Source organism: Aulonocara stuartgranti, assembly GCF_965226115.1.
Source record: "Aulonocara stuartgranti genome assembly, chromosome: 3".
Classification (NCBI taxonomy): domain Eukaryota; kingdom Metazoa; phylum Chordata; class Actinopteri; order Cichliformes; family Cichlidae; genus Aulonocara; species Aulonocara stuartgranti.
Genome location: NC_138941.1, coordinates 10972149 through 10998177, shown reverse-complemented (window position 1 = coordinate 10998177; position 26029 = coordinate 10972149). Strand labels below are relative to the sequence as shown.

General features: G+C 45.2%; 3 protein-coding genes across 5 annotated transcripts in view; 1 reads left to right on the top strand and 2 right to left on the bottom strand.

Moving 5' to 3' along the window:
* LOC309702164 (NACHT, LRR and PYD domains-containing protein 12-like) overlaps positions 1–3153 on the top strand; it is a 202511-nt gene extending 199358 nt beyond the window's left edge. For all 3 annotated transcript variants that reach the window (XM_082526618.1, XM_082526619.1, XM_082526620.1), the window contains one exon: positions 47–3153. In XM_082526618.1, coding sequence (XP_082382744.1) covers positions 47–582 — 536 coding nt within the window. In that variant the 3' untranslated portion in view covers positions 583–3153. The remainder of the gene's footprint in view (positions 1–46) is intronic.
* Positions 1–26029, bottom strand: part of LOC309702186 (protein NLRC3-like) — a 374484-nt gene that overhangs the window by 8674 nt on the left and 339781 nt on the right. The gene's annotated exons all lie outside the window — the stretch shown is intronic.
* Positions 5861–26029, bottom strand: part of LOC309702354 (uncharacterized protein) — a 103688-nt gene continuing 83519 nt past the window's right edge. The window contains exons 6-7 of the mRNA XM_082527048.1: positions 6733–6937; positions 5861–6617 (exon numbers count right to left, since the gene is read on the bottom strand). Of these exons, the coding sequence (XP_082383174.1) occupies positions 6577–6617; positions 6733–6937 (246 nt within the window). The 3' untranslated portion in view covers positions 5861–6576. The remainder of the gene's footprint in view (positions 6618–6732; positions 6938–26029) is intronic.

The following is a 26029-nucleotide window of genomic DNA, read 5'->3' as shown; positions in this document are numbered from 1 at the left end:
GATGGATCAATAACTGCAGCTGGATTGTGTTTGTTCTCTCCATCAGATTCCTGTCAACTCACAATCGACACAAACACAGTGAACACAAAGCTCCAACTGTCTGACAACAACAGGAAGGTGACACGTGTGAAGGAGGTTCAGTCATATCCTGATCATCCAGACAGATTTGATGTTTATTATCAGCTGCTGTGTAGAAATGGTCTGACTGGTCGCTGTTACTGGGAGGTCGAGTGGAGAGGAGACGTTTGTATATCAGTGAGTTACAGAAGCATCAGAAGGAAAGGATACAGTGACTGTGTGTTTGGACACAATGATCAGTCCTGGAGTCTGTTCTGCTCTGATGATGGTCCTGATTCTGTCAGGCACAATAACAGACAAACATCCATCTCCTCCTCCTCCTCCTCCTCCTCTGTCTCTAACAGAGCAGCAGTGTATGTGGACTGTCCTGCTGGCACTCTGTCCTTCTACAGAGTCTCCTCTGACACTCTGATCCACCTCCACACCTTCAACACCACATTCACTCAAACTCTTTATCCTGGGTTTAGGTTCTGGTATCCTGGTGACTCAGTGTCCCTGTGCTGAGTGGAGTGTAAAGAGTGTCTCCTGTTACAGAAACACTCTGACTGTTGAACAGATAGTTCAGTCTGTACATGTCTGTCTCTTTCACTCACAAACACGTTTTCAGATTCATGGATTCAATCAGTTGATGTTTGAAACTCTTCTAAATGATTCCTTGTAAACTTCTTCAGTCACAAACAAACAGGAAGTGATGTCACATGTGTTCCTGTCCACACAGCAGAATGAGTCTATTGCTGACAGTGATGTACAAACAGAGTGAGCATTTCTGAGGCCCAAAATAAACTGAGTAGTTCACTGAATGAACAATGGACTGTGAGCTCAGTTCCTTCATCATTAGTATGGATTATATATGTATATGTATTATATTAGTATCATATATATCAGGTGCTGCTGCTTTCAGTCATTGTGCAAATGTGCTGTTTGTAAGCTTGTAAAGCTGCAGTCAGCTGAGACTGAAGAAGTCACCTGATCAGTGAGCAAACGTTTCTGAAAACGTCCAGATGAACAGAATCAACCTTTTGGGATCAGCCAGCAATGCAGCATCATTGTTGTTCAGCTTCAGAGGTTTGCAGGAATGAACTGATGACCAGAAACAGCTGCAAAGTCCAAGAAAATACCAGCTGGAGTTCAGCTGCATTTGAAGAAGTCAAAGAAAAGTAAGGATGGCAAAGGGCGACGTTTTCTTCCAAAGAGCTGCAAACATGGTCGACGCCTCATTAGAAGAATCATCTGGACATTTGTGAGGAACTCTAACCAAGAAAGCAACGTCACACAGATCCAACAGACAGTTTCCATGACTGCAAGTGTTGAGTGGAAAAATGCTACATTGCATTATTGCATCCTCTCACCACAGGAGGCGCTGTTGGCACCACTGATTGCTGATCAGCTGTTCTCTGATGATCTGATTGATACTGTGAATAACGGGACTCACTGAACTCTGTGACACAGTGAAGATTACAGAGTTTAACTTCACCCTTTAAGACTGACCACAGAACCAAGTCCGCCAGAGCTTTTGTTATATTTTTACATGCTGTGGAGCCATTTGTGGGAGCATTTCAAGTTGCTATACATCAATACAACTGTTATAGCCCTAATTTTAATAATATGTATGCATTAAGTCCATAGTAACTACATAAACTGCAAAAAAAACCTCTGCTCATCCATCTCTGTGTGTATCAGGATACATTTGGTTCATAATACACAGAAAAATCAGAGTTATTACCTGTAATAAATGTGAAAGATTCCTGCAGTGATAACCAGGCAGGACTGAAACACATCCAAGCTGTCACCACGGTAACAGCACCGCCCATCCACAGGTGAGGGGAGGAGCAAAAAGAGGGACTTTGACCATTTTATACTAAAAACACTCAACTAATGTTTCTAATATGAAACAAATAAGCCCACATTAATGTGAGCGTTTATTAAATAATAATAATGATGATTTCCTCCTGATCTCATTTCCACAGCAGAGAAAACTGTGGTGTATATTGAGGTGGAGGGTGTGGTCTGTGGCTCAGGTGTAGAGTGAGGGTGGGGTGCACCACAGCAGCATGCTGGGACTGCTGAGGGTGGAGGAGGGAGTGATGATGACATCAGAGCTGCAGCACAGAGACCAGTGAACACACAGTCTGTTCATCTTTGCATAGATACAATATACAGCACAATATTGAATGACAGACACGCTGTGGGAGCTTCCACAGATACACTGACGTCAGCATCCAGAGTCCTCCTGCTGCTCCCCCCTCAGAGCCCCGTGATCAGCACCAACACATTCAGTTAGATGACAGAGTCCAGCTGCAGCTAGAATCAGCTCCCCTCTGTGAACAACAGCACAGCGTCAGTGTTTCACACTCAGTGAAAGGAGGAAACAGCAGAAGAACACCATGTGTGCTACGTTTCCCAGGACACACTACAAACTGCACAAATACATAGCAGCACGTGGAAGGACCTGGAGCTGCATTTACAGAGCTGCAGACAGCGTGATGTCCTGTATGGACAGGTGGAAGGAAGCAAGTCCTCAGCTGGAACACTCGTGTTTGTCCACAGACAGGAAACACAGCAGGAAACTTCCTGACAGAAGTGCAGCTCATGGATAACACACTTCCTGTCAGTCAGAATGAGGCTGCAGCCAAACACAGAAAGGTGTTTTTGTCCAGATGAGCCCAGAGAAGAAACACGAGTGTTCACAGACATCAGAAGCTCAGAGAGGTGAAACATGAGGTTGGAGTCCTCGTCAGCATCCAGAAGAGCTGCTGTGAAACCCTGAGTACTCATGACAGACTCTGATGGCACAAACACATCATGATTCAAACAGAAAGACAAACATGGAGCTCCTGATCCTCCTGCATGAGAACAAGCTGACATGAGCGCTGTGTCTGAGAGTGTCTCCCTGTCACAGTGACAATAACACAGCTGCTGCTCACAGTCATTAAACTGACCTGAGGTCAGCTGTGCTCCTTACATATGAACCATGTGACCTCACATCAGTGCTGTGGATGACTGTAGTCATAGAAGAGTAGAGCTGTAGCAGGTGGTGTGAGGAGGAGGTGGTGTATTCTAGTTAACGCAGTACTGAAACACTCCAGCAGAGGGCGCTGTTAAGTCCTTATTGTAACACAGTTACTGTGTGCAGTTAGACTTCATACATAATCTGCACTTATTTCCATCAGACATGCTGTCAGTAAATGATTGGTTTCTATTGATTCTACTTCCTGTTGACTCGTTTGATGACAGTGAAACAATCACAGCTGATTGTGTGATGATGTAAACTGTCACTGTTACATTCAGTGTGTGTGACATAATGTTAGTGCAGGCTGATAACAGCCTGGTTCTGTTAGAAACACATGAACGTGTCCATAGATCAGTGTGTGTTTAACATGAGAGCTTCAGCCCTGCTGATGTGTTAAATAAAGACATGCAGGAAAACTGATGAGACTCTGAAATAACTCTTTATATTTATAATGTAACTCTGCATCAAAAGAACAACAAAGGATCCCAGACAGGTTTCTGTGAACAAAGACCATTCTGATGTTTCTGTGTTTCTAACACTTTGACATTATTAGTAAACAGACTGCAGTGAGCAGCATTTATAAAGAGCTTCTATATAAAGATATGACAGCTGTTTGACAAGTTTATCACTCTGTGTTTGGACCTGATCAGTCCAGCTGTTTACTTGAAACATGTTCATTTACCTGTTCTGTTATATTCATGTTCTTGTCTCTGTTGAAAACACATTTTAATGTCCCTCAGATTTTTCTCCCAGATGAATAAATATAAAAATGACACAAACTGACTGCAGCTACTTTTTGTCCTTTCTGTCAAAAAGCTTCATGTGACTCATGAGAGACACGTTTCAGCTGTTTGTGACAGATCAGAGGCCAACAAGTCATTTATAACACTTTCCATCATTGTTTAAAGTTCTCAGTGTTTCTGTGTTGCTGCGTATAGGATCTCCCAGCATCATCACTGTGCTGTCCAATCATTGTGTGCGAGGTTACCCTTATAGTGCGATGTGTGTTTGCACAAAGAGAAGCATGTGTGTCAAATATAAATAAGCACAGAACAGAAACAGCTGCTCGTTTCTTCTGTTTAGAGTCAAGTTAGTGTTTTGTGTCTTTGTTTGAGGCCTGATGTCGAGCAGAGGTGTGTGTAACTGCACTGCTCTGTTATATGTGTGAAGTGTGTGCTTCTCTTCAGCATCATCTTTGTCACTGCTGATTCCTTTGTGTCATCATGTGTTGAGAAGAGAGAACAGTTATAACGGAGGAGCAAAAGGAAGCCCTGAAATCTGCATCAACAAGGAAGTGTTGGCTCACCAGTGATCCCAGCAGAGCCACTGGTTTGGCTCCAGTTGTTCTAGATTCAATGATGTTGTTGCTACAGATACATGTCAGCATCTTTATTGTAGTAAAGTCTTGTAATGTGAAGATAGAAACAAGGCAGCAAACAGCTCCATGATCTGATCTTAATGATGTTGTTTTTATTCCTGTCTGTCAGAACTGGATTGGAAACTATCAAAGGTCTAAAAACAGCCTCGACCCTCCCACAGAGCAAACTTTACACACGTCATCTTTCAGCTACAATCTTTGTTGCAGGGATCTTCTGCCAAACAAGGCTGAGAGAAGATTTCTTACAGCTGTCATGTTGATGCTGTTTCAGTCTTTGGGCAAACACACTCATATATTAGGGCTGATATCAGGGCTGCACAAGTTCTTTGTGTTTGTGATCATGAATAATAGAAGTGTGGAAGGCAAACATGTTATTGTTGGATGAAACTTCATGAATCCTTTGTAGATTTGAGCTGTTGGAGCCTTTCTTTTCTCTTCAGGTGTACAGATGCTGAGGAGGCAGGTGAAGCAGGTGGAGCTGTTGTGATGCTGCAGAGGGTGTGTCTTAGTAACTCTGTGAGGCAGAACTGGATCCAACATTGTGGATGTGTTGATGTTGGAGCCATTAAGAGTCTCTGGCCACACTGTAGGATTTCCCTTTGATCCACTGTGGGGGCATTTTGGAGTCTGTCAGTGAAACTCTTCATGTTTGTGTTTGACTCCAGTTTATAGAAACAGAGAAATGTGTCATGCTTTTGTTCGGCCTCCACAAATACACACATTTGTTCATTGGTTGGACTTTTTGGAAGGAGACACATTGAAAACCATGTTAATAAGATCTTGTTGTTTCCTGTGGATCCGACACAGAGAGTGGACTTCAGACAGAAAGCGTGGAAGAGATTTTAGAGGCCGTGTGTGGCAACAGGAAGTTTCTGTGTGTTTGCTGATCTTACATGTGGAAAACAACACGTGATGTTTGTGAAGTTCTACAATGATCATTGTTCTCACAGCATTTTGAGTGGGAACAGTTCAAACTGGGAGTAGTGGGAGTTATTTACTGATTGAAACAAGCTGAATGTTTCTGTGACGATGAAGATCAGCAGCTCAGCTGATCAATGAACTGACATCTATCAGTCGTTTCATGAGATGAAGTCATCAGCAGACATTTGTTCTGACTGTGTGATGAATGTCAGAACGTCAGGGCTCTGCTTTAGTCACTGCTTGATGATCATTGGCTCATTGTTGAATCCAGGGCCCAGTCTGACCTCTGACCTTTGCTGCAGGTCTTCTGTGTTATCTCCACTTTCATGTCTGATCTTCTGCTGTATCGTCCAAAATAAACATCTGGATCATTTCCAACACTTCAGCAGATCTTTAGTTTGGGCAGTGCAGCACAGAATAACACATATTGTACTATACTGCCCACTTCCTGATCTTATTGGATCTGTGTGTGAGGTTGGTGAAGGAAACACATGTTTACTGAGTGAGTCGCTGCCATTAGGAACTAGTTTTTATATCACAGCCTGGAAATCACACAGGACCATTTCTGCAAGTGAAAAGTCGTCATTGGAGGAAAATGATTATGTAGTTTGTGCGACTGAAGAATTGTCCCAACTACATGTGCTGCTGACCCTTGACCTTTTCTTTAGGTGCACAGAGGAGTCTGTGGGAACATCCAGAACTGAGGCATCTTGTGTACAAACGTGTTCAGACCAGATGTCAAATGATGTCAGATGTCATCCGTGAATGGATGCAACTGTGGATCGTTCCAATAAAATGAGGCAGTTTTGTAAGTACAAGCCCACTACAACCCATCATCAACATTTTAAATTACATTATACATCTTCACTGATATAAAGCACCACTATTTTAACCTGATTCACTTTTTCCACCCTAACAGTTCATTCCTCAAATCAAACAAGATATTTGACCCTAAAAAAATGCATCAACAAATAATTTTGTAATAAAATATTTATTCTTCAACTTTTACAAGTGAAATCAAACAAGTGTGTTTAAGAGTGAAACCAGAGTGGAAGCTGCTCATATAGAGTCCAACCCAGGCTAAAGTAAGCTGAGTAGAGCAGCACCATCAAAGTGTCGGCTCTCTGGACACGGTGCAAGATCGCCATCTGCAGGACTAAACTAGTTTTTCTCGCCCTCCTCGTCAACATCAAGATGATGTCATCGTACAGCAACTGATTCCCTGTCCGTCTGGAACAAAGCATTTACATTAAAAAAGATATTTACAGAAAATACAAACACCAACAACACATCTCATCATCACATGATATTTTATTATTTATTATATTATATATTTTTATTGTACCATCAACATCAACAAACACCAGCATATTTTCTTTGAGATTGAGTAGAGTGGACCTTTCCCTTGGTTCACTTCCTGCTCGCAGCATCAGCTGACCTCTGACTTCCTGGTTAAGGTCTCTCAGCGTTGACTGGAATATCAAATCGGACTCACACCATGTTCTTGTAATGTGGTCATGTCTGTCCGCTGTTTGAAGAGCATCTCTGGCCTAAACACAATAGGAAGAACAACAACACGGCAAAAAAAACAACAACACATTTCCATATTAGATGAAGGGCACCGTAACTGGAAATGGTAACATTCATCTGATGCTGCTTTGGATTTATCTTCTGTTTTAGATCAACTTTGATCACTTCGAGCCATCTTAAGTCCGTTTGTTCTTCTCACTCACTGATCCACCTAATCCCCGCGTACAGACAGAGGCTGAAGCTCTCCAAACCTGTCGTGAGGACCATAAAACTGTGGAGCAACGAGGCTGTGGAGGAGCTTCGCACGTGTTTGGAGACCACAGACTGGGACACAATGAAGGCTGCTTCTAACAGCTTGGACGAGTTTACGGACACCGTCACCTCCTATATCCACTTCTGTGAGGACAGCATTGTGCCATCACGCACCAGGGTGAGTTATAACAATGACAAACCCTGGTTTACTCCTAAACTCAAAAAGCTGTGGCTGGAAAAGAGTAAGGCGTTCAGAAGCGGAGACAGGGACTGCTACAGAGAGGCCAAGTACAGGTTCACTAAAGAAGTGGACATTGCCAAACATCAGCACTCTGAGAAGATGCAGCAGCAGATCTCAGAGAATGACTCGGCCTCTGTGTGGAAAGGTTTTAGGAATATTACAAACTACAAGCCTAAAACCCCCCACTCCACTGACGACTTGCTCTTAGCCAACACCCTTAACGACTTCTACTGCCGTTTTGACGAGCCATCAGGCAGCCTTCACACCTTCAACGACCCCAACAATAGAGGCACTTTGGACACTCATTCCCCCACCTCTCCCCCCTCCATAGAGCCATCACCACCTTCAAACTGTTCACCTGCAACACCCGCCCCCTCACCCCACACAAAAGAGGATTTCACACCACCTCCTCCGACCACAACTCTTCATATTCATGAAGCAGATGTGAGGAAGCAGTTTAGGAGTCTGAATGCTCGGAAAGCTCCCGGCCCAGACGGTGTGTCTCCTGCCACCCTCAGACACTGTGCAAACGAGCTGGCCCCAGTGTTTTCTGGCATCTTCAACTCCTCACTGCAGGCATGTCATGTGCCTGCCTGCTTCAAGTCCTCTACCATAATCCCTGTCCCCAAGAAACCTAGGATCACTGGACTAAATGACTACAGACCCGTGGCTCTGACATCTGTGGTCATGAAGTCATTTGAGCGCCTAGTTCTCTCCCATCTCAAGACCCTCACGGCCCCCCTCCTGGACCCCCTGCAGTTTGCATATAGAGCCAACAGGTCTGTAGACGACGCCATCAACATGGCCCTACACTTCATCCTGCAGCATCTGGACTCCCCAGGAACCTACGCCAGGATCCTGTTTGTGGACTTCAGCTCTGCCTTCAACACCATCCTTCCAGACCATCTCCGAGGCAAGCTTTCCCAGATGAATGTGCCTGATCCCATCTGCCGGTGGATCACTGACTTCCTGACGGACAGGAAGCAGCACGTGAGGCTGGGAAAGAATGTCTCGGACTCCCGGACCATCAGCACCGGCTCCCCTCAGGGCTGTGTTCTTTCTCCTCTGCTCTTCTCCCTGTACACCAACTGCTGCACCTCCACCCACCAGTCTGTCAAGCTAATCAAGTTCGCAGATGACACCACCGTCATTGGGCTCATCTCTGACGGGGACGAGTCTGCCTACAGGAGGGAGGTTGAACGTCTGGTGTCCTGGTGCAGCCACAACAACCTGGTGCTGAATGCCCAGAAGACAGTGGAGATTATTGTGGACTTCAGGAAGCACACAGCCCCACTCCCCCCCATCATCCTGACTGACACCCCCATCACCTCTGTGGACTCATTCCGCTTCCTGGGTACCACCATCACCCAGGACCTGAAGTGGGAGCCCACCATCACCTCCGTCATCAAGAAAGCCCAGCAGAGGATGTACTTCCTGAGGCAGCTGAAGAAATTCAACCTGCCAACACGGACGATGATGCAATTCTACACTGCAATCATCGAGTCCATCCTCACCTCCTCCATCACCGTGTGGTACGCTGGAGCCACTATCAGGGACAAACAGAGACTGCAGCGTGTTGTGCGCTCTGCTGAGAAGGTGATTGGCTGCAGACTCCCATCTCTGCAGGACCTGTACACCTCCAGGACTCTGCGGCGTGCAGCCCGGATCTCAGCTGACCCTTCTCACCCTGGACACAGTCTGTTTGACCTGCTCCCCTCAGGCAGGAGGCTCCGGTCCATTCGCACCAGAACCTCTCGCCACAAGAACAGTTTCTTCCCCTCTGCTGTTGGACACATGAACAATAACCACATGACTGTCCCCGCCACTAACACATGACCCTACGCTGTGTCACTGCATCATTTCATGTCTGGCACTGATCACCACCTGCACTCATGTATATATCTTTCTACGTAGCACTCATAATTCTTACTCTCATGTATATACGTTTGGCACTGATCACCACCTGCACTCATGTATATATCTTTCTACGTAGCACTCATAATTCTTATTCTCATGTATATATCTCATGTATATCTCATGCACATATCTTTCTTTCTACATAGCACTTTAATTCTTATTGTCTGCACTGAAGCACCGCAGCAATTTCCTAATGTTGTAAACCTCAACATCTGGCAATAAACCCATTCTGATTCTGATTCTGACTAACGTCTCGTATGATTTCAGATCCCTGCTGTTCCCCAGCTGCCCTGTAGGTGGCCTCAGTGTGTCTCACACCATTTACAGATGATTACAGGTCGTTTACAGTTCAAACAGGTCCAACATAAGAAATATGCAGAAAATATCCTGCTATAACAGTTTGGGTCAAAGTGCAGATGTTCCAGATGTTCTGAGTCTGTCTGTGTTTCATGTTAACATGTAGATGTTGGACCAAAGTGAAGCTTTTTGATGTGACTGCAGGAATGTGAAGTGTAACTCTGAGCTGTAGGAAATGAAACTAAACGGACTTTTTCTCCTTTATTTATAGGAAAGTGTAGGAGAGCAACAGATGAACAAGCGTTACTGTAACAGGAAACATCAGAGGACCTTTATGTTCATCATCATCACTGTTTCCTTGTTCTGTCACAAACACACACTTCCTGCTCTCTCTCTGATGGATCTGATTGGCTGTTTCATTCCCAGGAGGTCAGGGCGTCACACAAACAGCTTTAACTGCACAACGACACACTTTAAATCATCTGCAGACAAACCTGTGTGTTTGATTTATGAAGAAATAATAAAGACGTGTGTACAGCTGTCCATGAAGCAGCTTCTCACACAAACTCTGACACTTCAGCCACTTTAATTCCTGCAAAGCTGCGTAATAAAGAGCTGTGACTGCTATGAGCTGCTGATGATGACTGCATGAAGCTCTCAGCTGAAGCTTCTTTCATTTATTTTAATGTTAATGTCGCCTTTTTAAGTCTGTGTGAGGATTTTAATGACACACATTAAAGGAGCTTCTTTGATTAGAACCAAATTCATGTTGATTTTCAGCCTGAAATGATAAAAACTTTAATAATTCTGTTTATAATCATCAACCTGGAGACTAATGAAAAGTATAATAGTGAAAAAAAGCCTTTATTATTTGAGTAATGCCTGAATCTGCTCAGAGACAACACAGAGGTGTTGATGACAGTTTGACATTAACTGAATTAAAAACAAAGTGCTCTTATTGTGAAAATCTGCCTCCTACTTCTTTAAATCATTTTTATGTATTTTTTAACCTCACAGTGAAACATTGAGGCATTAATCTGACACAGTTTGATCAGCAGCTGTGTTTTCACTGACGTTTCACTTTGATTTGTTCAGACTGAGCAGAGAGGATCGGTTCTCTGTGTGCGCACTGCTGAGAAACACAAGCTCATTTCTGCTGTTTCATGAAAAGTGTTATGGAGGAACAAGAAGTTCAGCCTCTAAACTCTCAGCGTGAGGACTGAGTGAAGAGTTTCAGAGCAGAGAGTTTTGGCTCACAGCTTTTAGCGTCTACACAAAGAGACGATTACGCACTTGATCTGAGAACATCTCCACCTCCTACAAACAAACTCTCCTACGAGCAGCTGTCACAACCACAACAGGCAGAAGACTGGATTTCTTCAGGTCAGATTTACTGCAGTTTGCATAAATTGTGTGTCACAGACTTTGTAGTTCACATTTGTGTGACTCGTTTAAATCTTCTCCTCCTGAAAGTGAAACTCTTACAAACACATCAGGCCACAACCTGCTGCAGGTTAATGATTGATCTGAAGGCAGCTGACCTTTGAGCAGGAACTTGTGAGTCTTTTATTGTGTTTAGCACTGCCAAGTGCTGGCCTCTGCTTCCACCATCACATTTACACTGGTAGGTTCAGCACTGCTGCCTGCTTCAGACTGAATCCAGCAGCACAAAGACACAAGTTAATAAAATCAGCATCTATTCCTTTATCACTGCTTTGTTACACAGGAGAACAACGCTCCAGTAACGCGTAATCCCATTATTTTTTTGAAGTACCGAGTAAAGTAAGGGATTACTATTGCAAAAACAGTAATTAGATTACCGTTACTTTCCCGTAGGAACGCTGCGTTACTGCGTTACTAAAACCGTGATTTTTTTGCGAGAATGTCTCACGACAGTGACGTAAGCGAGTGCGCCGTTAGTGACAACAGCTGTGTGCAGATCAACAATGGATCACATATCGAGTGCAGAGAGAGTATGAGCGTGCAGCGTTTAAAGCGTGGAAGTACTGACCTTACTTTGAGTTTGATTCCATAAAAAGTGACAAAAACATTAGTGTCCGCTGTGCGTGGGAAGAAAACTTCTTTTTACAGCGAAAAAAACCCCTAAACTTCCGACAAGCACCGAGTAGCTACGACGTAATGGGAAACTCACAGAGAAACTCGCGGATTCTTCCACTGACCGCGGCACACCTGCACCAGGGTAAACCTCCGCCTACCCCACTCCTGCTTTACAGGTGAAAATAGAGCAACAGGACCGCTGAGTCTTTGACTTTATTTATTTTCTGCTGTGTTTTACTTGCATCTATTTGAAAGACTGAGTGTAAACACAAAAAATATTTTATTTTATGAGCTGGAATGTGCAGAAAATAGGTTTAAATGTTAAACTAATTTCTTCCAGTCAGAGAATGTTGCAGATAATTAAATGTTTGCTCGATGCATAAAGTTAAAAGATTAAATCTAATAAAACAAGTTTTAAAAAGAGACTTTTCCATTTGATTACATTTTGTATGATGGATTATGCAGAAAAAGTAGAATTGGGCTGAAAGATCTATCACTTTATCACCTACTCAGGTTGGAAATCGTGTTTTTAAAAAGCAACTAAGTAATTAATTACTTTTGAAAATAAGTAATCAGTAAAGTAACGGGATTACTTTTTGGGGGAAGTAATCAGTAATTAGTTACTGATTACTATTTTCAAGTAACTTGCCCAACACTGGACAGAGTGTTGGCTTCATCACCGACACACGTCACCACATCAGGAAACAGCTGGTTCAGTGAGTATTTAAGGTTCACTGCAGACAAACTGGAGAAAAACGAATCACATGAAACATTTGTTACTGGTTTCTGACCTCGTCGTAGAGACTCACATACCTGTGTTCTGCTATCAGTGTGATCACATGTGCTGGTACAGTTTGCCAGGTTGACCCATGTAACCTCCACTATCCTGTAGACGTGGAATATGTTTCACATATGGATCGCTTCATTACTCGACTATGACTGTGTGCTTCACAGGTGCTTACTGAAGTGCTGCTTTACACAAAACCAGACAGTAAAAATAAGAACTGCAGGTCCAGAGCACAGGTTTATGTGTTGATAATGATGATGTGCAGTCACTCATTGTCACAGGATACTTCCTGCAATGATGCTACGGGTCACGCAGTTCTGCAGAAGTGGAGGAAACAGATGCTTTTCCTAACAGAGACACTTTAATGACTTAAAGAATCTAACTGACACACAAACCTCAGTTTGTCTGACATTCATGAGAGTAAACTGCTCCTGAATGTTCTGTTAGTTCACTGGATGTTCACCTGACTTCAAATGTAAAGATCCCTGAGACAAACTCTCACGAGTTCAGCGGCGACACGATCGCACAACCAGCCGCGACGTTAAAGGCCGACGCGCTCACTACCTTTGGTTACAGCTCTCAGCTCACACGACATACACAAAAATAATGACAACACGAGTCCTCTGTAGGACGTCACTGTGGTTTACTGACAATGTTCTCAACAACAGACGCACAACCCTGGTTTGGTCTGGTTATTTGTGTTGTACGGCTTCGTTGGTCTGACGAGCTTTTAGGGATGTCAGCAGAAGGATTTCACGTGCTGAGGTCATATTTATGAATCAACCTGAACAGCTAATACTTTACCTCTTTATTTTATAACACATATGAACACGTTATAGTAGATTTGTGCAATGTGTGTTTCACGTCTTTATGGGCGTATAGATCTGTAAACAGGCTGATGGGTGTGTGTCTGTTTATTGTAGCGGTGCAGAAATGTTAAAAATGATGATAATAACAACACTTCTCACATCAGGCTACAACACAAACCTCCTGATATCTGCAAACACCAAAACCCCCAACGACAGGCACACAAAGAGCGAGCAGGGACCCACCCTGACAGCATGTGAGCCTCCTACTACGACTCACTGTGGAGCAACACAACACCAGGAGACGGAGGATATGAGAGAGGATACAGCTGCTGTGGGGGAGCAGCCACACACTCCACAGGAGACGACGGGGTGAGAGATGGTTCGGTGCTCCTAACATCATGTGGACGCTCGTCTGCACATAAACAAACCTCACCTAACCCCACCTCCTTTCTCTTTTTGCAGGGTGGGGTGCTCCATCCTTACACACTTTGCACCACGTGGCTCTCCATCTATTCGTTTACCTTCTTGGGTCTCTTCCTCCTCTGTCCCAGCCCGTTGAGGCGATCGCTGGGGTCCAGCCTGTAGTGGGAGTGGCTGTCCTCGCTCATCCTGTCCCCGTCCACGCCGGGTTATTCCTTTCTTCTTTCTGTCCTCTGAATCGAGCTGACCTCTCTCCTCTCTGGTCCTCGCTCTCTGAGCCGGCGGAGCATGAGAGAGAGGAGTGGTTGGGGAGAGGGAGGGGAGACGAGCGAGGGAGGGAGGGAGCACAATGGTGTTGCCATGGCAGCAGCTGCCACCAGTGTTTATCTGGAAACGTCGCTGGCAAACCAGAATAGTTGCCACACGTTGCCACACTCGCACACTCGGCAGCCACACGTTTGTGTGCGACCTGCCCGTGGCTTTCTCGTTACAGACACACCGAGAGGAAACGCTCAGACACAAGGCCGAACATGAACGAACACTCGTGTGTGGGAGGAACAGGGCACAGACTCCACGCCGTCGTTAAAGATGGCGTGTGTGCTAAACGGAGCTGTGCGCTGATTGATTAGTCAAGTGAAAAAAACAAAGGAAGCTGTCTGGATGGAGTTTGCTGCTCCCACTAATCAAAGAGATGCATCACAGCTGGAGCTGATTGATGCACGAGCCACCGTTTGCACAATCCCACCTACTCCACGCTTGTGTTTCCTTTCTGCACCATGTTGTTAACACTGACCCCACACGGTGTTCATGAGCTAAAGAAATCACGATGATTGATTGATTTCACTGACTCGTCTGCACAAAGCATTTTGTAGGTTACAGCATGAAACGACTGTAATCTCCACATTTACACTCACAGTTTCTGTTTTACTCTCAAACTGATCAATAACAGCTTTCCTGTGTAACAAACACACAAAATAAAACAACTGTACCACCAATCAAACACAAGGAAAATAAATGATATTGTGAGTTCAGCAGTGGGTCTGTGACCGGTGTGTAAGAGGACGATAGATGAGTGGGTGTTTGTAGAAACAACCTTTGTGATTTAAATGTGAGACAGCAAAGCGTCAGACAGAAGCCTGAGCTGAATATTTCCTGTGATATGAAGTCACCGTGTTTGGGTCGGTCAGTCGACTACTACTCAGTGAGTGTCCCACACACACACAGACCCACACAGACCCACACAGACCCACACACACACACAGACACACACAGACCCACACAGACACACACAGACCCACACAGACACACACAGACTCACACAGACCCACACAGACACACACACAGACCCACACAGACCCACACACACACACACACAGACCCACACAGACCCACACAGACCCACACAGATCTTAATGATGGCCTCAGGCTTTGAGCTCCCACTAACAGCAGGTCATAGCAGCATCCCATTAATAGTGATGAAAATGCAGCTACAGCTGCTTTTCCACTACTGGAAGTTAATCAGGTCAAAGCTGGAGCTTCACCCTGTTCAGACTGAACCATGTGAGCCGGCCTCACTCCACAGAGGACGCCTCCAGGACAAACGTGGGCTCCATCGAGGCCCACAGCTGCTGTGACATCGTGGACGTGTTCTTCAGCTTGTTTTTCAAACAATCTCAGCAAACGTGCCAAAATCATGTTCAGGGAGACTCTGTGGCACACAATCCAAAAACAAAGAAGGCTAAAGGACATGCTCTGTCCTCTGTGTGACCCACAGTCGTGGCTCAAATGTGGGACCTGAACACTGTGGGAACCTGAGGGGCAAATCTGAGGATTTCATTTGGCTTTTTCATTAGAGATAAGATGGATTATGTGAATGAAAAGGCAACACACACACACACGTAGGGTAGCTGTAGCCCGACTGGCTCATCTGCTAATCAGAGGGTTGCTGGTTCGATACCTGGGATCCAAAGTGCAAACTCTTGGGGAACGAGTCTACTTTGTGTGCATCTGAGGTTGAAGCGGAGCTGGTTTCAATAAACTGCTAGTTTCCCTTTCATACTCCTGAAGGACGTTCCTCACAAAGAGCGAGGCAGCAAGTCTGTGCAGGTCCTCAGAGTTTCATCTCTCACCCAGTTCCAAGCCCAGTTTGTGTCCCAGATACATACCGCTGATGGCCAGGAAGTGACATCACTGGATCAGTTATGAGAGCGAACCCTTCAAGACTCAAACCTGCCTGGCAACGAGGGAAACGGCTACACAGGAAGTCCAGTGACGGGGTGCAGATGTTCCATCACCGGGATGTCATCGCTTGTTGTGTTTGCGTCACGGGACTTCCAGGTTGTGTTGCTGTAACAGCCCCACCCACACTGAGGTGGTGCTCAACTGTAACTGAGAAACAGAGTCGAGTAGAGTCAAGTAGAGCTGAGGCAGTTATGTTCTACTGGAAAAGAGGCGACTGTGGCTCAGGACGTCAGTCGGTAGTTCGATCCCCGGCTGCTCCAGTCTGCGTGCCAAAGTCACCTTGGGCGGGATACTGGCCCCTGTTGCTGCCAGTGCTTTTATTAGATGCTCTGGAACTGGTTTAGTGCTTAGGGAGGGTAGAAGAGTGCTGTATAAGAACCAGTGCATTTACCATTTACCATTACTCTGGTTGCCAGTTTGCTACGGTCACCGGCGGTTTGTACAGAGGACACAGACCTGTATGTGAACAGATAGGGAGAGTGTTCAACTCCAGAGGAAAAGTTGGTTTAAGGTGCTGCATGTTCCACATGTGCACTGCACATCTGCAGCTAGTAGCTGAGGAGTGGTTTCCACGCATGCGACGTCCATACCCCCTCTGTCCTCCACAGGGGCTGAGATCCAGCTCTTTGGGCCCTCACAACCCCAACATCGCTCTCACACACAGCACCTGCTCCGGTCAGCTGATTAGACAGCTCATTGTGTGTGTGCGAGGTGAATTAAGGTTATTATAAAGGACATTCAGATATCATGTCTCATCTGGGAGAGCAGCCAGCAGCTGCAGGAGGTGAGCATCCAACGACATGATGAACCCAAAGACTCCAGCTCAGCCAAACTACAATTACAGATTACAGTTACACTCCTAACTGTTCCTGCAGTATTTAAGAAAGACGTCAGTGATTCAGACCAAAACTGCTCTGCTAACTTCACATTTACTAAACATTAATGTTCCCAACACAGATTTACATGAGAATGACAGGACATCATAGCCCCCCCTGCCCCCCCTGATATTACATCACTTCAATCCCAAACAGAAGGAAAGGAAAGATCAAATCTGTCTTGAACCTCTGCTTCAAAGTTACAGGAACACTGGAGTCACTCTCACTGTCAGAGACCTCAGTGTGTTGGAAGCTGCTAGAAGAAGCAGATGGGGGAGAGGAAGAGGAGGGCCACGGTGCTGATCTGAGGAAGTCTTCTGATCAAACCACAGCAGACCAACAAGCCCGACGTCGTTCTGATCCAACATGAAGGCTTCCATCTGTCTATTCTGTCACATCGCACACGTCTCAAGTCATCCTGTTCAACCCATCACAACATAATAGTAACAATAAAACAAAGGCAGTGGAGCGTTCACCACGAGCTTCTACAAAAGTGCACGTTCATTTTAATAAAACTGTTTTTACAGCAGTGTGCGAACATTAATATGTTGTAACCAAACGTTTGTTACACCAGCTGCACTGAACCTGTGGAGACTGGAAGTTATTTGCTGCTGGTTTGTTCAGACCTGTTACTGCACACCTTGCATAGTTTGCATAGTTTCCTTCACTGCATGCAAAGAGACGAGGCGGGTGGAAACCTGCGACCCTGAACACATCACCAGTCCGTCACAGTCAAACACTCACGGCTGTAATCTATTTCAAATCAAAGTGTTTGCACGGTGAGAAGAAGCTGGCGTCGCTGGGGGAGCGTGCGCCCGGCTGCACTTAAACACAATCTTCATTGGTGCTGTGAAACATCCACGTCTCACTTCATCTGCAAAGAAACCTGATGCATCGCTTTGGAAATATTTGAAATCCCTCATTTGTCACTATGCACGACGAGTCGACCGGCTGACCAACCTCAGGTTATGCAGCGAGTGCTGAGAAGCAGCTAAATGGCTGCAGTGACTTTATTCCCTGAGTGGGTGTGTGTGCATGAAAGCCAAAGGGGGGCTGTGTAAGAAACAAGGGGAGTCTCTGTTGTGCTCACAAAGAGGAAACCAAGATCTGGATTTTATGGCCGAAAGAAGAAAACATCTTTTCAAAGTTTCCCAGGCCCACTGTGGAGACGCCCACAGCTCCCAGTGACACTGACCCACACTGACACCACCTCCATTCCTCACTGTGATAGGCCGGGAGGAGAAGATCCACACACACATTCACATCAGGACAAAGTCCCACATTCCCCACACACACACACACACACACACACACACACACACACACACACACACACACACACTCACACACACACACACACACACACACACTCACACACACACACACTCACACACACACACACACACACACACACACACACACTCACACACACACACACACACACACACACACACACACACACACACACACGTCCTGCATGCTAAGAAGTGAGTGAAGGATGCAGAGGTGCTGAGACACTGAGGATGTGGGAGCACAGACACCGTTCAGCCTGTGTTTGTGTATCAGAATGAATCAGGCAGAAAAACATTAAAAGCAAACTGGTTGTCCTAAAGTGAATCAGGCTGCAGTCAAACTTCAGCTGATCTCTCATCAAAGCTCCCAGATCGATTCGTGCTCCAGTTTCACCATTTCAGCAACACTGTGGGAGAACGGGGTCAGCTTCCAGCAGGGGCCACGATTATGCACAGAAGGAAGACGGGACACGGCCGGTCCTTCAACCATCGTATGGATGTAAGAGCCTAACACAGGTAACACAGGTCACAGCAGCAGAGCTGGTAGCAGCTTTGTGCGCTTGTAGAAAACTCAGCGGTACTGCAGAGGTTGTGTACTTTACCAGGGAAACGTATGTATTTTGTGTGTGGTTGAAGATTTCCAGGTTGTGTGTTCTCCTGTTTTATTCAGTTTATCAGAAGTGAGCAACTAAAATGTAAAAGCAGCTAAAAAGAAAAGACAATGATAGCATTGTGTGCACAGTGTGTTACAGAGCTGTTGGTGGCAGTCCAATCCAATCCAATCTTATTTATAAAGCACTTTAAAATAGCCAGCACAGGAACAAAGTGCTGCACGGAAAATAAGTTAAAACAATAGAACAACAGAAAACAGCAAAATAAATAAATAAAACACATAAAACATCAAATGAAAACAAAACAAGATAAAACAGCATCGAATCACCTAAAAACAACTGAAATAAAAACCAACATCTCACGTGGTGTCAAAGCTCAGGGTAAAGAGGCGGGTTTTCAAGACTTAAAAACAGGTAAAGAAGAGGCCTGTCTGATCTCCAAAGGAAGCTCGCTCCACAGTTTGCAGCTGCTACAGCAAAAGCAGGATCTCCTCTAAGTTTACGCCCAGTCCTGGGTACATGCAGGAGCAGCTGATCAGCTGGCCTGTATGAGGCTGTCGCAGCTCAGAGAGATGAGATGGGGCGAGGCCATGGAGAGCTTTAAAAGTAAATAAAAGAATTTTAAAATGAATCCTAAAAGAAATGGGCAGCCAGTGACGTGAAGCTAAAACAGGGGAAATGTGCTCAAACTTTCGAGTGCCAGTTAAAAGACGAGCTGCAGCATTTTGACTAATATATGATGCGCTGACCCCAACATGAAGGTCATCACAGTAATGCAGCCGAGTGCTGACAAAGGCCTGGATCACTGTCTCAAAGTGCTGCCGTGAAAGAATTGGCTTTGTTTTTGCAGCTGCCTGAGCTGAAAGAAGCTAGATTTGACCACTGCCTTGATTTGACCACTGCAGGTAGAATGAAATGCCAGCATGTTGTTCACACTTCTTACCCGAGCTGTTCTCCAGCGCATCCGTGAGTGTGGCTGTGAACAGAGGAAGCACTCGAGCAGAAAGTGCTCGTGTGAATGAGTTCAGAGTAGAGCAGCTCGATGTGGGAACAACTCGTGGCGTTCATTTAGAGAACGAATATGTTCATGGTTACTGTATCTCCTCAGCCGAGCCGCCCTTCGTGCCCCTCCCACAGCCACATGCTCCGTCAGTCTGCCTGGCAGAGAGGGAGGGGGCGTCTGGCCTAGTGCCAGGCTCTCTCAATATTTTATGAGAGGGAGGGGAGGGAGGAGGTGCAGCGGGTTGGTTGGGGGTTAAGAGACTAGCTACACTGAACTACGACGGGGAAACAATTATCCTCCCTGCTGAATTTATAAGTTTGCTCACTTACAGAGAAATGAACAGTCTCTGATTTTTACCTGAGTTTAGAAACATCGAACAAAAAACATATCAGTTATGAACAGATCTGCATGTCCCTGAATGAAGTGTGTGATCCTCTACAACCCTGGATCCCACAGACTGGCTGTGGGACTCTCAGCATATACATGCAAAGGGCGTCAGCATGAAGCTCGGTGACTGTGGGAGCAGCAGTTCTGACCATGATGTGATCAGTCAGCCTCATGGGCGGAGGATGATCACAGGAAAGGTGCTGGATGGGCCCAAACTCACACAGGAGGAGCTGGTTAATGGTGAGAAGGCAGGTGGATGACAGTCACCACATACTGGTAACACTGGTAGAGGATTGAACTACTGCAGCACCCACGCGGTTTAGCATGTACAAGCCCGTCTGAGGTTTGACCGTCTGGATGATTGGCTGAAGGCTGAGAAATGCTGAGTGTGACACACCAACATCCCCACAGTCAAACACACAGTGGTGGCCGTGGATGGGTGCAAACAAAGCAGGGGCTGAAGAAGAAGTGGGCTAGCCAGCCTCCAGAGCCTCCTTTACTAAATCTGTGGAAGCAGCTGTAAAGAGGAGTGGGCCAAAATCCCTCCGGACATGTCGGCACTTTTTGATCAGTTCAGATTCTGGGAGATGCTCTGATATAAAACATGTATAGACCAGAAACGAACAGAAATATCCGTTATTGTCCTGATTGGGGAAATCCCGGTGCTCCAGCAGCAGAGTGACGGGCAGGAGCAAAGCCTCACACAAATAAGAAACACGAGACTTACAGTAACAATAAGAGCTGAACAACATGGAACAGCAGCAGAGTGACGGGCAGGAGCAAAGTCTCACACAAATAAGAACTACGAGACTTACAGTAACAATAAGAGCTGAACAACATGGAACAGCAGCAGAGTGACGGGCAGGAGCAAAGTCTCACACAAATAAGAACTACGAGACTTACAGTAACAATAAGAGCTGTACAACATGTAACAGCAGCAGAGTGACGGGCAGGAGCAAAGTCTCACACAAATAAGAAACACGAGACTTACAGTAACAATAAGAGCTGAACAACATGGAACAGCAGCAGAGTGACGGGCAGGAGCAAAGTCTCACACAAATAAGAAACACGAGACTTACAGTAACAATAAGAGCTGAACAACATGGAACAGCAGCAGCGATGGAAACAACCTCGTGTTTGTTGGAGCAGGGATGGTTAGAAAGAGACGACGCTGCTTTGTGCACGGACCATATTTATGAGTACGAGTAGTGAGTTTAATGATATTTCAATTATATGACAAATATCCAGTGTTGGGGAGTAACAGAGTACACGTACGAGTAACTGTATTCTGTTACAGTTACTGTTTAAACAGGTGGTATTCAGAATACAGTTACTTTGTTGAAATAAATGGATTACACTGCATGTTGGGGAGTAACGGAATACACGTACGAGTAACTGTATTCTGTTACAGTTACCGTTTAAACAGGTGGTATTCAGAATACAGTTACTTTGTTGAAATAAATGGATTACACTGCATGTTGGGGAGTAACGGAATACACGTACGAGTAACTGTATTCTGTTACAGTTACCGTTTAAACAGGTGGTATTCAGAATACAGTTACTTTGTTGAAATAAATGGATTACACTGCATGTTGGGGAGTAACGGAATACACGTACGAGTAACTGTATTCTGTTACAGTTACCGTTTAAACAGGTGGTATTCAGAATACAGTTACTTTGTTGAAATAAATGGATTACACTGCATGTTGGGGAGTAACAGAGTACACGTACGAGTAACTGTATTCTGTTACAGTTACCGTTTAAACAGGTGGTATTCAGAATACAGTTACTTTGTTGAAATAAATGGATTACACTGCATGTTGGGGAGTAACGGAATACACGTACGAGTAACTGTATTCTGTTACAGTTACCGTTTAAACAGGTGGTATTCAGAATACAGTTACTTTGTTGAAATAAATGGATTACACTGCATGTTGGGGAGTAACGGAATACACGTACGAGTAACTGTATTCTGTTACAGTTACTGTTTAAACAGGTGGTATTCAGAATACAGTTACTTTGTTGAAATAAATGGATTACACGGCGGTACTTTCCTGTTTCATATTGTGGCGGGTCAGGACTGTTTGGGTTTGTTTGACATGTTCTGTTGTTCCAGGCGGCAGCGTTGTGGTTGCCATGGTTACAGGGTGACACGCTGCGTGTTTCCTGGGTGAGAGAGGCCTTTTTGTTGTTGTTGTTGTGCTAAGCTAACAGGCAGAATGTAGCATCATGGGCAGTGTAGTCCGTGCTGCAGGGAGAATGGACTGCTGTACCCGTGATGTGTCTGTGAGCGAGGAGGGAGAGAAAGGAAAAGCACGAGCTGTCACCGAGCAGAAACGGGAGCTGGAAGCATGTAAATATAATAATAACCGCTGCAAGAAGAGAGCCTGACGAGCCCAGCTGTAAGTAAGCTGTTAAGACTCGACCGTACACCGTGTTCCTGTTTTCCTCCGAAACAATAAGTTCTGTTGTCTGTGAAGGTTCTCAGTCATCCAGGTCATCGTAGTCTGAGGAGCTTGCAAAGAAAAGCGTCTGGACTTCTTTAAGTTGCTTGAAGACGTTTCACCTCTCATCCAGAAGCTTCTTCAGTTCTAAGAACAGAAGGTTTGACTCTGTTCTGCTCCTTTGACAATAAGTTCTGTTGGAGCAGCCTTTCAACGCCTCTCTGTCTCTGCTAGCAAAGTTGACCCAGACAACAAAGTAAAGCTCGTTTTCAGCTACGAGCCCGACACGAACCCGACGTGTTAGCCAGAGGTCCCTTTACTACGGTTCAGAGCCGCGGACCTTCAGTAACAGTAATAAATCACAGCAACAGTACATTCATGTAGTTGTAAACAGCATGATAATATATTAAGTAATCCAAAGTATTCAGAATACATTACTCTCATTGAGTAACGTTACAGAATACATTTTGGGGCATGTAATCTGTAGTCTGTAGTGGAATACATTTGAAAACACTGCAAATATCCAGCACACTGACAGCTGTGACCTTATACACATGCCCAGTGAAAGGTTGATTGAACACTGTACATGGTATATAGCTGATCTGGGGTCAGATTCTGCCAACCAGGCAGCGCTGCCTCATGACACGGGGCTGGATCAGCCATCTATTGATCCATCCCAGAGAAGATGAAGGAGACACGTGATGATGACACCACTGTGCAGTTCACATTGGAGGGCTTTATTCCATCCACTGAGTCATCAGAGCTGTGGGCCTTCTGTGAGCTCTGCAGTGTGGCTGACAAAGCTGACATTAAGTGTCCAACTTTCAGGATTTTTGCTAAGCTGTCACTCACTGTAGCTATCATCTCACACACTTGGCTACTTTTCTCTGTAAAGGTGTTTGATGACAGAGTCTTAACCCCTGCATATGAAGATAATGTGTTTGATATATCTGTTAATACCTGACACGACTTCTTTCCTTTCAAGTCTGTTTCACATCCAATTGTAGAGACAAGTGTGTCAGAGGATCGTGTGAAAGGATGTTCTGTCTTTCTTCAACATACATATCTGTGTCACGTATTTACATAAAGAGAAATCGTATCGATGGCGAGGCTGGCGAGGAGGGCCGGCCCTCACCGATCCACCGTTTATATGCAGCCTGTGTCTTTCATGTGTCTCCACCTGGATCCCTGCTGAGCCACTTCCTCCCCAGCCCTCAGAAACACTGTTGCTATAGTAATTGTATCTAAGTGAATAACCATAGCAACCACAGAGATGTTTTGGATGGCACAATGGTAGCTGCTGGTTTTAAGTGCTGGAGATCAAAGGGGCCTAACGTCGTTAGGGAAGAGGAGGGGGGTTAATCAGTGTCGGGGAAAGCGGAGACCAGCGGGGTCGGCAGGAGCAAGCAGGAGGCAAAGGGAGGAGCGAGGAGAACGACGGTTTTCCCTCATGGCACCAACACCCGTCCCATTTCCCTGCGGTCCAATAATTAGCTGTTTGGGGTATACTGCGACAGGAAGACGGCTCCTGCTGTCGAGCTTGCAGTGATGGTTAGTAGCTGTTCCATCCATGCTGTGTGAAACTTAATACACGGCCTCATTAAAGATGGAAATTAGCCTTTGGCTATAATCTGGCATGTTTACATTCATGTAATTTTTCTTTTTACATTTATGTTCATTAACATGCACGGTCCTAAATAAATAAATAAAATAAAATCGCTTCCTAAGGAGGTTTGGTTTCAAGGTCAAATTTATTTCTATAGCACATTTCAAACAGCCGATGCTGCACAAAGTGCTTAACAATATAAAAATGGTATTAAAAGCAACAATGTAACACAATAATAACAGTAAAAAACAATAATAGGACAGTAAAAGAATTAAAACAATAACTAAACTAATTCAAATAAGACCAGAATGCTTGGGTCATAGTGTGTTAAAAGCCAGGGCATAGAAATGTGTCTTTAGTAAAGATTTAAACTGCTCAAGTGTTTGTGCAGATCTAATATTTAAGGGGAGACTATTCCAGAGTCTGGGACCTGCCACAGAGACGGATCTATCACCACGGGATGTGAGGTCAGTCCGTGGGATGGACAGCATTAGTTTTGAGCTGGACCTCGTGGTTTGTCCTGAGCATAGGCAGAGAGGGGCTCAGACAGGTGAGGAGGGGCTCGGGCATTAATGACTTAAAAACAAAAAGTAGAAGTTTAAATTGGATCCTGTAGGAGACAGGAAGCCAGTGTAGAGAAGCTAAAACTGGGGTTATATGCTCTCTCCGCTTGGTACCAGTTAGCAGGCGAGCAGCAGCATTTTGAACCATCTGAAGACGATGGATGGAGGCCTGATCTAGACCATAACACAATGAATTGCAGTAGTCTCATCTGCAAGTAAGGGAAAGGTGAATAACACGCTCAAAGACGTTAGGAGGGATGGCTTTACCTTGGCCAGCTGTCTTAACTGAAAGAAGCAGGACTGAACACTGCACTCACCTGCTTCTTCACTTTAAAAGAACCATCAATGTAGACACCGAGCTTTTTACACGTGTTTCAAGTAGCGGTGCTTTATCAGGCCAGTACAGGTCAGCCTAATCACTGGTTTCAAACTCCCAGTAATGAAACTGTGGAACACTGGTTGTGCTCAACCTACAAAATATTTCACGTTCCTGCGATATGTGCTGAGCACGCACGACAGACATGAAGCAGACAGGATCACAGCTGATCTTCTCTCGCTCACGAGTGAGCTAGTTAATGTTGGGAGTCACAGAGGGAGCGCTACGATCAACCTTTAAATCAAAACGGTTCACCTCCGACACAAGGCGTCCAGTCGACGCAGAACCCAACGCAAGGCATCGTCTGAGGGTTCTTCCATCCATCACTGAAACAATTCTGTGTAGGTGCAGAGACACCCCAAGAATCCAGGTGAAAATATTATGTGGCAGGTTCGTGCACAAATGTTATTAATAAGTAGCTGTTATTAGAGCGACGCTGAGGGTGCTGAGTGGTTGGGATGTCCCCCAGACCATCACTGAAACACCAGAGCAGCCGTGCTGACGAGGTTCCAGCAGCACGATGCTCTGCAGCCTCTTCCACATGTGCTCAGCATGCAGCGGCTCTCATCTGTGGAAAGCACAGTTCTGGTCTTTGGTGGGAAATGTTAATCAGACTGCATGATGTCAGTTCACCCTGCATCCACAACAAAGAAGAAGAAGCCGTATGTAAACATAACATACAAACTGACCGAGGACAAGAGGGAACAGTGCTGCTGTCAGTCCAACGTGTCCACGTCCTCTGGACTAAGAAGGGGAGAAACCGTCCAACTGTCATAATCACAGCCACACACCTGCACCACTGACGGTCTGCATGACTTATATGTAAACTTTAAACTTCAATAAGGATGCCAGCAAAAGCAGCTTCTTTCCACTGCTGGAAAACTGCAGTGTTTGATGTGAAACACCAGTAATCACATCAGCGATGGCTTCACG